Here is a 13,773-nt window from a genome sequence, read left to right as displayed (position 1 = left end):
AATGAATGATCATAGTAGCAGACCATTTAATCATTAAAATTAAAGCAAAATAAAATATATCATTTCAACAAAATAAAGGCTTTAGAAATAATATTTTTTTTGCTATTCTCTATTAGGTGTACTGGATAATTATTGCACGCTTAGTATAGCTCGTTAATTTTCAGACTAGAATAAATATTTTCAGAGGTAAAGAGCACCCATATTGTGAATGTCTAATTTATATTCAATTACTCTTTTTTTGAAGTGTATTTTTATTTGAATACACTGTCCAACCCTGTTTGTGTAATATAACTTTAGGGAGTCATAATAGATATATGGTATAATTATTTATTAGTAAATAAATTAGAAGAGAGAATCAACAGCCATTTTATTTGTTTATAATTATTTTATTATTATAAATATATAATACATTTTAGATAATTAATTAGCTATTGGGATCATTATAATATTTATCTTTTACTAAAATTAAATATATACATGGTAGTAGTAGTAATATATTATTAATGCATTATTTTGGTACAAAATGTATAAAATATATTTTTCTTTATATAAATACAACAATATATTATTCTAATAGTATATAAATCAATATTTCACTGGTCAATTTGAATTACGTTAGAGTCTCCTGAGTTTGCTATAAAAAATATAATATTTTAAATAAAAATAATAATATAGTATGGTCGGTCTAGAATTGGAGTGCTCCACTCGACATTTTTAAAATTTTTGAGTTAGATGTGGATAATATTTATTTTTAATATATATAAAAATAAAAACTAGATTAAGAAATATTAATTTTTTCCAATGTTATAGCTTTGTCAAAATTGATCTAAGGTTTTCCTATATTTGATTTTAAACTTTAATGTTGATTTTTACATTTTAAACATTTGCGCAAATGGAGCACTCCAATTCTAGGCCGACGGTATAATAATAATCAATAACGCAATTATATCCTTCTCTTTATTAATCTTTACCCTCTTTCCTTTATTTTAGAATGCTTAATCGAATTCAATTAAAATAATTCTAAATTCATTTTATAAATTATAACTTATATTTTTCGGTCAAATAATAGTTGATTGTTGAAAAATCTATTAAACTATAACAATATTGTGGTTATGAAATGTGTATGCCTAAACTCTGAATATTATTTATATATATATATATTTTTAAACTTCTATAAAATAAAAATAAATGGTTTAAAAATTATAAGAACATTTAATATAATCCTAGCCTAATTCCATAGCCCATACTTTATAATTTTTTGTTAAGATCAGGTAATTTTTCGATTAAAATGAATTAAATTAGACGCTAAATGGCCTCCGATAAAATCAAGGAGATTCTTATAACTGTGCCACATCTTATCAAATTTGATCTAAATAGAGGAAACTCATATTCATTACAAAAATCTGACTAGAAAAAAAAATGTACTGACCTTGACAAATTATAACTTCCAATTCTTATCAAATCCCGCAATTTAAAAAAAATCATGTAATAGTGGAAAAGTGGTATCTTTGATAAATTTATTATTTCTTTGTGGTGGCACATAATTTTTGAAATTAAATAGCAAAAACACATAGAAGAAATAATATTTTATGAGCCTTATTTAGTTTTGTTAAATGACTAAATTTAGTCGACTAAAAACAACAAGTCAAGTTGGATTTTTAGTAGAAAAATCGTCATCAACTCCAAGCGACCAAAATTACTAGATTAATTTAGTCGACTATTTAAAGAGGGCATAAATTTATTTACCCCGTTTTAATTTTTAATAAAATAACGGATGCTGTAAAATAAATTATATTCTATTCTTAAGTTTTACTCCCCAATATGACGCCATGTTTCCTACAAATAAATAAATTTAATATTTTTTTTTAATAGTAAACAAAAAAAATATCCTACTTAAAAATAATAAATAGCGCTACTAATTTGGTTGTTCAAAGTTTTCTGTCGGGAAACTGGACTACAACTTTTTGCCCGTGATAAGAAGAACTTGACGAATTAACAACATTAGCCATATTAAATAATACAATGATTTTATTTATATTTAAAAAAAAACTTTTAAATAATTTTAACAAGTCATTTAAAAATTTTGACCAAATTTAAAAAAAAGAAGGGTGTTTCGGTAAAAATATAACAGTATTTCTAGCTCTCCATTTTGACCATTCCTCTGATTTCTAATTAACAAAGCACTACAGAAGTACCCCACAAAAATGAGGCCTGACCCTATTATTAAAATTTTCGGCTAGTCGGCCCGAGTTTTATATTTTCAGGCTCGGCCCGACCAGGGTATATAAAAATATTTTTTAAGACATATGTTTTAAGAAATTTTTTGGCCCAATAGGATATAACAAATCGACACTATGCAGTTTGTTTTGCAGATAACAAAATTATCATAATTACTGAATAATTTAAAAAAAATTTTTATTTCTACTATTAACTAGTTACAAATATTCTAATGAGATATATAAATTTTTGAATTGGAAATTGGTATATGAGAAGTAAATGATGGTGATATATCAATCTATAATACAAAATATTTGGCTTGACCCGTTAGAAACAAAAAATTTAGTCCTGGTGTGGGTATATTTTAAAAAAATTAAGCCCGGCTCGTGTACCCGGGTCTTCAAGTCTCTTTAAATTACTAATAGGTTTTAGAATGCCAATATTTATCGGAATTTTAGATACCAAAGGAAATTACCATTACACTGTAAATTTTCCAAAATATGACTTCAATCCGCAAAGCCTTTAAAAAGTATCTATGCCCCCCACCTTATTGTTAACTAACCTCCAAAACATCAAAGGCATAGATGGAATATTCTTTATTCCCTGGTCCAGTTTTCAGAAGACATGGAACTGACTATACATGTATTGATCTCTCTGCAATCTAATAATCGTCTCAATGATACCAGTACGTGCAGGCGCATACGTAGGAATTCGCTGCTTCTTAATAATGTAGTTAAACGCCTCAATTTAAGCCGATTTTTAAAGTGACTAAATGTATTATCAAAAATAGTATTACGCAAGCAAGATTTTGCACATAGATGGTACAAGGTTTGGATATCTATTAGCGAAATCTCGAGGCAGACAATATTTTTCTGGTTTTTAAAAATCTGCTCAAATCGAGCCATTTAGCAACAGTATTTCTCAGGTATATATTAATTTTTGTTAAAGAAGGAAATGATTTTTCATTGGTAGAAAAATATATAAAATAATTTTTATACATTAGGAAAACAGTTTTAAGTAGTGTTGTTAATTTGCTTGGTTGTAAAATTTACGAACCAATTTTGTGCTCAGGCCTGCTCGGAGCACATACCCGTGGTCGGACCCTTCAGATCCTTGGTTAAGATCCGGGGTTTTTTTTATTGTTAGATAATATAGCCCTGCAAGCAAGTCAGTTTCGGGATAAAAAAATTTATGTCTGGTCGAGTTATGGTTTAATTTAAAAAATCCAAATTTATAGTTTACTGAGAATAAACGAAAGAAGACAAATACTATGAAATTTAATATAAAAATTAAAATTTTTATTTAAATAAATTTAAATATTTTCAGACTCAGGGCTAAAGAAAGGAGGAAGGTGCCAGACTCAGGGCTAAAGAAAGGAGGAAGGTGCTAGTAGTGCCTAAAAATCAATTGGTATATATCCATCAAGGTTCTTTGGTCTAACTAATTGCTAGGAAGATTGGGAGGGGAGGGTTGTAAAAACCTCTCTATTGCTAAAGAGTATTAAATTAAAGCTGATTAAATTTTTTTTATTTAATTCATTAAAGTCACTTAAGAACAAGTATAAATATATTTATTTTTAAAATTTGATGAATTAAATAAAATATATATATTAATATTACAATAGAATACAAATACAATATTAAAAATTAATATTTCCATTTTTTCTAATATCATAAACAGGATCAGGATTCAGGAATATATCCTGCTTGTAGTTGTGGATATAGATTTCATCATATAATACCATCCCTAAAAAATATTTAAATATAAAATTATTTTAAAATATATTTAGAAAAATAAATAACAACTATGCATAAATTTTTTTAGCTTATATCATCATGAAGAGCCATTATATCTATCCCAGGATGATAATGAAATGCATTGTTTAAGGGTGGAGGGAGCCATCCTGTTCCTCAATTTCGTAATAGTATTTCCAGCAAGAGAAAGGGTTCTTTCAGATGCCACGGAAGTTGTTTGTTGGCATAGAAAGTCTTTCGCCATCGTAGCTAAATGAGGAAATCTATCTGAATTCCCTCTCCACCAATCTAGCACATTTGTTGTTTCGGGCGCTACAGGTTCCTGAAGATAGGTCAATATCTGATTATCACTATCACCATTTGATGATACTTTTCTAAAGAGAAAAATTTAAAAAAGAAAAATCAGAATATATAATTTATATTAATTATATCAAAATCAAATATACCTCTTTTTCAATCCCTGTAGTAATGAAATAGATTTAAGGTTAGATGGATTGTTATTATTATTGAATGAGTACTCATCAAATGGCTCTGTGATATATTTTGCATAAACATCTTTGAATATAGGCATATTCATAACTGCTGCATCTTTCTTTAAATTAGCCACAAGTGTATTTTTAATACTGGGATCTAATATTGATGCAACATAATTGTGAGGTGTTAATATATATTGGCGATATTCTTCATATTTATTTTTCATTAATGAAGCAGCTTCTCTTAACGTCAGAATTGCCTATCTCCTGATTTTTCAAAGTCTCCAGAATATCATTGTAGAATAGTATGGCCATCCCTATAGTTGGGGATTGCGCGCTAATTTCTACGGTTATTTGATAAAAAGGAGTTAGAAATTCTTTTAAATTAGTGAAGAAATCAAAATTCTCTGAAGACAAATCGGTCTCAATTAATCCAAGGTCGCTGAGATATAATATTGCATTGACATTCTATAAAAATATATATAAAAAATTAGATATAATATACAAAAATATTTTTATTTTATACCTTATTAATGGCTTTTAGCATTAGATATACGCTGTTCCATCTTGTCTTTACGGGAAGAGGTATTTTTGTTGCCCCAATAAAAGATTGATATGTCTGTAACAATTTTGGCGATATATGTAATTTGGAAACTAACTTTTCTATATTGGATAATTTATCATCAAAATATATTAAACCCTCTTTGACAATAAGGTTAAATATATGGGCCATACAACGATGCCCATATAAAACGCCTTTAAAATTTACTTCATTATATTTCTTAATTATTTCAACAGCCTTGATAATATTGCACCCGTTATCATGAGTGATAGACATAATTTTATCACTAATTTTAAAATCATTTAATGATGATATCAAAAGGGATGATATTTCGTCTCCTGTATGTGGATGGGGGAACGATAACATATCCAAAATTATATTTATTATCTTCCACTCTTGGTTGATATAATGTAGTGTAATTGAACAGAATGAGGATCCATTAGGAGACGTCCATGCGTCACTGGTTATTGAAAATTTACTCTTATTTTTTTTTTCACTTCAAAATTTAAAAAGTTTTGAAAAACGCAAGCAAGTTTGTCTTTTAAAAAATAATTTAAAATGAAAAATGGAAATGTTCTCAATTTGAACGAATGCATTTAAAATGCATTGTTTGCGTTTTGAAACGCTGCGTTGCAACGTTCAATTTGTGGGCACTATAGTTCATATTTGTAGTATTTTTAACATATATTTTTTTACGCTAATCTAAAGAGACACCTCAAGACCGTGCACTCGACAATGTTTACGGAGTTGTCTCAAATTAAAGCCCAAGATACAATGGCCGGAATAAGAAAGCCCCTAATACATGAAAACCTATATATGAACAAATTAATATTAATTTTTTTAATTAAAACCAACTGTCCATTCAATTTAGTGGATAATGAACATTTTAAGAAAATGATACACTATTTAAATAGCCATTTGAAAATATGATGTAGGCAAACCTTCTCTAAGAATTTAGGGAAGGTTTATGAGATGTCTAAAACACATCTTATTGAAAAATTTAAAAAAATAAGAGTAAATTTTCAATAACCAGTGACGCATGGACGACTCCTAATGGATCCTCATTCTGTTCAATTACACTACATTATATCAACCAAGAGTGGAAGATAATAAATATAATTTTGGATATGTTATCGTTCCCCCATCCACATACAGGAGACGAAATATCATCCCTTTTGATATCATCATTAAATGATTTTAAAATTAGTGATAAAATTATGTCTATCACTCATGATAACGGGTGCAATATTATCAAGGCTGTTGAAATAATTAAGAAATATAATGAAGTAAATTTTAAAGGCGTTTTATATGGGCATCGTTGTATGGCCCATATACTTAACCTTATTGTCAAAGAGGGTTTAATATATTTTGATGATAAATTATCAAATATAGAAAAGTTAGTTTCCAAATTACATATGTCGCCAAAATTGTTGCAGACATATGAATCTTTTAATGGGGCAACAAAAATACCTCTTCCCGTAAAGACAAGATGGAATAGCGTATATCTAATGCTAAAAGCCATTAATAAGGTATAAAATAAAAATATTTTTGTATATTATATCTAATTTTTTATATATATTTTTATAGAATGTCAATGCAATATTACATCTCAGCGACCTTGGATTAATTGAGACCGATTTGTCTTCAAAATTTTGATTTCTTCACTAATTTAGAAGAATTTCTAACACCTTTTTATCAAATAACCGTAGAAATTAGCGCGCAATCCCCAACTATAGGGATGGCCATACTATTCTACAATGATATTCTGGAGACTTTGAAAAATCAGGAGATAGGAAATTCTGACGTTTCAATAAGCTGCTTCATTAATGAAAAATAAATATGAAGAATATCGCCAATATATATTACCACCTCACAATTATGTTGCATCAATATTAGATCCCAGGATTAAAAATACACTTGTGGCTAATTTAAAGAAAGATGCAGCAGTTATGAATATGGATATATTCAAAGATGTTTATGCATAATATATCACAGATCCATTTGATGAGTACTCATTCAATAATAATAACAATCCATCTAACCTTAAATCTATTTCATTACTGCAGGGATTGAAAAAGAGGTATATTTGATTTTGATATAATTAATATAAATTATATATTCTGATTTTTCTTTTTAAAATTTTTCTCTTTAGAAAAGTATCATCAAATGGTGATAGTAATAATCAGATATTGACCTATCTTCAGGAACCTGTAGCGCCCGAAACAACAAATGTGCTAGATTGGTGGATAGGGAATTCAGATAGATTTCTTCATTTAGCTACGATGGCGAAAGACTTTCTATGCCAACAAACAACTTCCGTGGCATCTGAAAGAACCCTTTCTCTTGCCGGAAATACTATTACGAAATTGAGGAACAGGATGGCTCCCTCCACCCTTAAACAATGCATTTCATTATCATCCTGGGATATAGATATAGCTCTTCATGATGATATATGGTAAAATTTTTTATGCATAGTTGTTATTTATTTTTTAATATAATTCATTTTTCTAAATATATTTTAAAATAATTTTAAATATTTTTTAGGGATGGTATTATATGATGAAATCTATATCCACAACTACAAGCAGGATATATTCCTGAATTCTGATCCTGTTTATGATATTAGAAAAAAAGGAAATATTAATTTTTAATATTGTATTTGTATTCTATTGTAATATTAATATATATTTTATTTAATTCATCAAATTTTAAAAATAAATATATTTATACTCGTTCTTATGTGACTTTAATGAATTAAATAAAAAAATTTAATCAGCTTTAATTTAATACTCTTTAGCAATAGAGAAATTTTTACAACCCTCCCCTCCCAATCTTCCTAGCAATTAGTTAGACCAAAGAACCTTGATGGATAATAACATTCACAAAATATTTTCATTACCTTTCATGTTTAATTTTAATTTTAATACTGTAAAAATCTTCCTTATATAAAAATAGTTGAAATCTGAGCAATTCAATTATGAAAATAAAAATTTTTACCTAAAATGAACTTTTGGGAATTCAGTAAAAATTGTTCTGAGTTGTTTTAATTTATGTGGGAAAAAAATAGTATATGTTGAAGCACAAACCTACATGTATTGTTTTGCTATTCACATTCACACCAATGTTATTAATGCTTGAATTTTTAGCTATAACGGCTCACTCAAGAATTTTGTAAAGTTAAAATAGGTATCCTATAAATCCCATAAAAGTTTAGTTGAAGATGCGTAAATAACCGTAAACTAGTAATTATATAAAGCTTTTGCTCAAAACGCTCAATTTGCCAAATATGAATACTTACATAAAATTATTTTAGCTAAAATATTAACGGGCCGTTTTAAATATCGACCCAAATCAGGCTTTTTAACAACACTATTGTGATTAATGTAGAATAAAATAATAAAGCTTTTTTATTTATAATTAGAATAAGATTATTAAATAAGGTTTATAATTTTTCTTAGTTTTCCTTATAAAAATTTCATTTTTGTATATTTCGCTACAAAATCACACTAACTGTGATTAAAAAAACATGTTTACTCTACCCAAGTAGAGGCTATGCAAATTAAATTTTTATTTAGCCTGAGCCCATTGTAACTTATTCTAAAACCCTATCTCAGTTATTGATATATACCTGATTTTTAGGCACTACTAGCACCTTCCTCCTTTCTTTAGCCCTGAGTCTGAAAATATTTAAATTTATTTAACTAAAAATTTTAATTTTTATATTAATTTCATAGTATTTATCTTCTTTCGTTTATTCTCAGTAAGCTATAATTTTGGATTTTTTAAATTAAACCATAACTCGACCAGATATAAATTTTTTTATCCCGAAACTGACTTGCTTGCAGGGCTATATTATCTAACAATAAAAACAACCCCGTATCTTAACCAAGGGTCTGAAGGGTCCGACCACGGATCTAAACCAAGGGTCCGACCATGGGTCTGAGCCAAAGGTCTGTGCTCGGGGTTTGTGCTCAGAGTTGGTTTAGTCAATTTTTAGACCAAAACCCCGGGTCTTGGTTTTATACAACCAACCAATTAACAACACTAGTTTTAAGTGTGTTTGAAATTATTCGAAGAATATATAGCATTTTTTGGAACATTATAAACCATATTTAACCTTTTATACCATAGTTTGCATTCAACTAACAATGCATGGGATACTATAACATCCTCACAATAAAAATCTGCTTAATATTTAATTTTTTTTCTAACGAGATTTGAAATAGATTTGATAGGATTCTGCGGTAATAATATTTGCAGATTTGTAAGTGCTGCCTAATTAATTAAGAAATTTTCATTCATTTTAGTTATAAAAGTATTCATCAAGAGAGGGACAAAGAGTTTTATTCTATGGAATTCTTCGACTGACCCTATATTAATATTGGAACGATGGGTTAGCCTTGCTGCGAGTCAAGATAGATAAATAATAAATTCATAGAGCTCTGCTTTTGTCTCAACAATGACATAATATATGAAATTCACCTAATTTCCTTAAGTTCAGATATAATGCTTTCAAATATTCTCATAGTCTCAATCATATCGATGTCATTTTTTGATATATTTTAATTTAGTATGAAAAAGTTTCAAATAATTTGAGAAATTTTAAAATGGTAGATAAATATAACGTCAAGGAAAATTTGAAATCATTATTAATTTATAAAATAAATAGTAGGTATTTATTTCTGCTGTGATAACTAAAAGGCAGAAGAGCCAACTCTTACCATACCCCAAATTCATAGACCCTTTCAGATATTAAAAAATTTTAGTGATTGAAAAAATATTTTCTGTCAAACAATCTGATCCATCAAGCGGATATATTGAGCAACTTTTATGGGTTGGCTTGTGTGGCTTATCAGGTATGATTGGATTGGAGTTGTTTATCCTGGCTTCAAATTTAATAATATTAGTGTTGCATAGTAAGAAAAAAATCAGAAGTAATATAATATATTACTTTATATATTACTATATTCTAATAGTGCTGTATACGCCACTTCAAAAAGGCGTTTCGTTATGTTTGAAAGGAAATACGGTAACGGTTACTCTATACTTAACTCAATATTTTAGCCAGAAAATATGGCTTCCTCGAGATTTCGTTAATGTGTGACTAGACTTTTGTTTCTTCTATGAGCAAAATCTTCAAGCTTGCGTAAGATCTTTCTGAATAAAATATTGAGTTAGCCGTTTTAAAAAATCGGCTCAAAACAAGCTGTTTAACAATACTACATGTTACTCGCTATTTAAAAAAGGTAACACGTTACTTAAAAAATTATATCATAGATAAATTCCCATTTTATTTATTTTTTTCTCCCATAGATGATAAAATTAAAATTATTATATAATAAGATAGGATTTTTTTGTAATAATTTTTTATTCATTTTTATAGCCGCCATTAATAAAAAAATTCAGTGGGGTGATATTTTTTATTATTAAAGATAATATTTATTTTATATATTATTTATGAATATGAAAAATAATTATAATATAAAGTATACTTTAATTATTAAAAAATGTGATTTTATTTTATGCGATGACTTTTTTGGTGAAATTATATTACCTTTACATTTCATGAAATAGATAATAATTTTAATATCGCATTTTATATATTGGCTACACATCATGTTACTCAAGAACATACGGTCAAAACTATTCTTCCGAGAGAGGTAAGTTGAAAATTAATTCAATTTAGGGTCTAAGTAAATTCAAATGGTTATGGATACATGACACAATGTAAAGAAAAGTGTTCAACTATGATAATATTACCATCATTAATGTTTGAGGCATAGATTACATAATCTAGTGACAGTAAGTAAGATGGAATAAAAAATTTAATAAAATATGAAATCTCATTAAAAAAGTGAGAGAAATTATAGTTGCCTTAAGATTCAAAACAGTTTTGAAGATATAATCAATATCGAAAATGCATTTTATCGATATCATTCACATATTTTAGATCTGGATGATAATGATCCTCTTTTATAAGATTGTTTTGGGTTTGATGATGATAGTGCAAATAAAAAATCATGAGAAAAGACATTAAAAATTAAAATTAGATGTGCCAACACGTTGTCATAGTATTTTAGTAATACTAGAAAGTATGAGTTGCAATAACAAAAATCCTATAAATATTCTATTAAATAGAATGGAGAAACTGGATCCCAAATTATTTAACTCCGATTGGGACTTGGTGCAGAAACTTTTAAATTTTCTTAACCTTAAAAAACTGTTGAATTTTTATCTGCCCAAAAAGGATGTACTATAAATTTATCCTTTTTATTTTTGTAGTGAAATTATAAATTATTTAATCGCAAAAGAATATGATAGTCTTCCCATAGCATCCTTTAATCAAAATATGTTAAATAAATTTTATCATAGATTTCCAATAACGATCTTCAGGTAGTAATTTAGAATACATAAATTATTTATTTATTCATTTCTCCTTATTTAATTTATTTAGAAGCATTTTAGGATCCTTTTTCTTCATAAATTTATAATCTTAATTTAAAAAATTTAAGAGAAAAATTTTTGACACCACCACCATTTTTGGGGCAGTGACAGACTATAGTATATACTTTTTGCATCTGATAGTTTAAATAATTATGTATAAAGATTATAAAAAGTTAAAAATTGATCAAAACAAAAAATACATAGATTTAAAATAATCATATCTTTAATATTTACTTTTTTAAGAAGATATTCAAATATCAGATTTTCCCTTTTGATCTTCTATTTCTTGTAACTTTAAGGCAAGTTCCTTATAAAATTATTATAATGTCTGTAAAACTATTATTAAATTACATAATCTGATTGTTCATTATGTGAGCAAGGTTTTTGTAAATTCTAAAATAATATAAGTTTCATAATTATTAGACTATTTACAGAATTAATATGATCATGTTGCACAAGGTTCTTCTTTATACAGTTCCTATATTTAATAATAAAATATTTTACATTATTTTTAAACTTATTGTTTTTATTTGATTCTATTTTTTGCAATTCTTTCGCTTTTTTAGTATCTAGATCAATAATTTTTCGATTTTCTACCCGATTTATCCTATTTTTATCAAAAAGATCTGAAACTTTATTATAATTAATAAATAAATTGTTGAAAGATATAAACATTCATTATTTTGCAATCTGGCGGCAATAGCTTCATCTTCTTTAATAACCCATTTTTTAAAAACTGTAAATAATTACATCTTTGTTTTCAATATTATGGATAAACTTTTGCTATAATCAGTAGATGTGACCTCATTATCAATAACATTTTGATCCATAATTTGGATGAAAACCATATGATATAGGGGTGAATTAAGAATTGACAGGTAAAACTGACAGGTAAATTGAAAATAGACTGGTAAAACAGAAAATTGAAGGTAGTTGAGATGAGAATTGATGCTAATTTTTAAAAAAAATTGCCAAATTTCTTCTAAGTAAATTAATATTTTAGAAAAAAAAATATATGATCAAATTGATATTCGGTAGACAGGCAAATTTTAAAAAGGTTTTCGTCGGTCAAGTTGCCAACCTGTAATAATCTTACAAAGAAAATAACATAAATTTACTTAAAATTACCAGCTTTAAAAAAATTACAATACTTTGGCTAAAAAATACTTTGCATTATTTTTCTAGACCTGCTAAAAAATCTCCTTAATTTTCTTAAAATATTTTTTTCCCAGAATCATTATTTTATCGATAACAATATAAATATGTTAGCATCGAAAATATTTTTTTCCCAGAATCATTATTATATCGATGAACAATATAAATATGTTAGCATCGATGTTTTTAATGTCAATGTTTCATAATTTAAATAATTGTTAAGCGCGTTTTTTTAATTTAAATATATCTGATTTTATCAGAAATATATAATATACTAACGTGTGTAGAAAACCAACTTTAAGATTTTTAGAATTTTTTAAGAACTTATAGACATAGTCTGGGGTGAGTTAGAAATTATAATTCAAATTTTTACTTAAAAAAAATTGTTAAAAAAAATAAAAACTCAAAATTATTATTATTATTATAAAAATATAACATAGCCAAGAGTCTAAAATATGTGTTCAAATAGACCTCCTATAAAATTTTCATGTTGATTAAATCCTAATTACACCTGTATTAAAATAAATTTTTTATTTTTTCCATCAGGGTCGTCATTAGTCTTTACAATCTCATGGGGCTTAAAAAAAATTTAAAAATAGATTTATTACTTGAATTTGGTTACAATATTATCCCAGCACAGCAATGTAAAAATTTAAGAAAAGAAAATCTATTTGGATGGGAAATTATATTATTGTTGCATATCCTTTGTGAACACAAGACATTTAAACAAAATTTTAAATCAATAAATTTAATTTAAAATTTATTTATCATACCATATCAAAAATAAAATTAATTATATGAATATATTCAGGGCGGACTGGCCAGTAAGCCTAGTAGGAAAATCTCCCTATAGGCCTCGATATTTTACAAATTTGGGTGCCTCTCCTTAGCAAATTTGGGGGTCTCTTTAGTAAAGAAAAAAAATTTTTTTAAAATTGAAGAACAAATTTTAAGGAGTCAAATTTCTTGGGACTTTATTCCCCTTTAAGGCAGGGGGATTCGGGGGGGGGGGGGATTTCTAGTTTTTTTTCTAGGAGCCTTCCGATTATTATATTGATGTTGTTCAGTGTAAATAATAAAATTAAATAAGGAAGTTAAATTTAAAATTATATTTAAAATAACATAATGAAAAGGTTTCGCGTCGGAAAACCCGAGCCGGGGGTAAGAC

The 13,773-nt window shown here is 26.9% G+C and overlaps 1 protein-coding gene across 1 annotated transcript; it reads right to left on the bottom strand.

Annotated features, from left to right (window-relative positions):
* Positions 1-389: 389 nt before the first annotated feature.
* Positions 390-12,314, bottom strand: LOC135924783 (uncharacterized). The gene is made up of 7 exons (XM_065459890.1): positions 12,229-12,314; positions 12,124-12,186; positions 11,968-12,082; positions 11,883-11,928; positions 11,802-11,843; positions 11,685-11,757; positions 390-634 (listed from the first exon to the last, which is right to left on the bottom strand). Exons 1-6 carry the CDS (start codon positions 12,296-12,298, stop codon positions 11,701-11,703), a joined length of 393 nt encoding a protein of 130 aa, XP_065315962.1. The 5' UTR covers positions 12,299-12,314; the 3' UTR covers positions 390-634; positions 11,685-11,700.
* Positions 12,315-13,773: the final 1,459 nt, after the last annotated feature.

This window comes from Gordionus sp. m RMFG-2023, chromosome 2, assembly GCF_954871325.1.
Source record: "Gordionus sp. m RMFG-2023 chromosome 2, tfGorSpeb1-WG-v2, whole genome shotgun sequence".
Taxonomy (NCBI): domain Eukaryota; kingdom Metazoa; phylum Nematomorpha; class Gordioida; order Chordodea; family Parachordodidae; genus Gordionus; species Gordionus sp. m RMFG-2023.
Note: the sequence above shows the minus strand (reverse complement) of the source record. Positions and strands in the feature narration are given on the sequence as shown.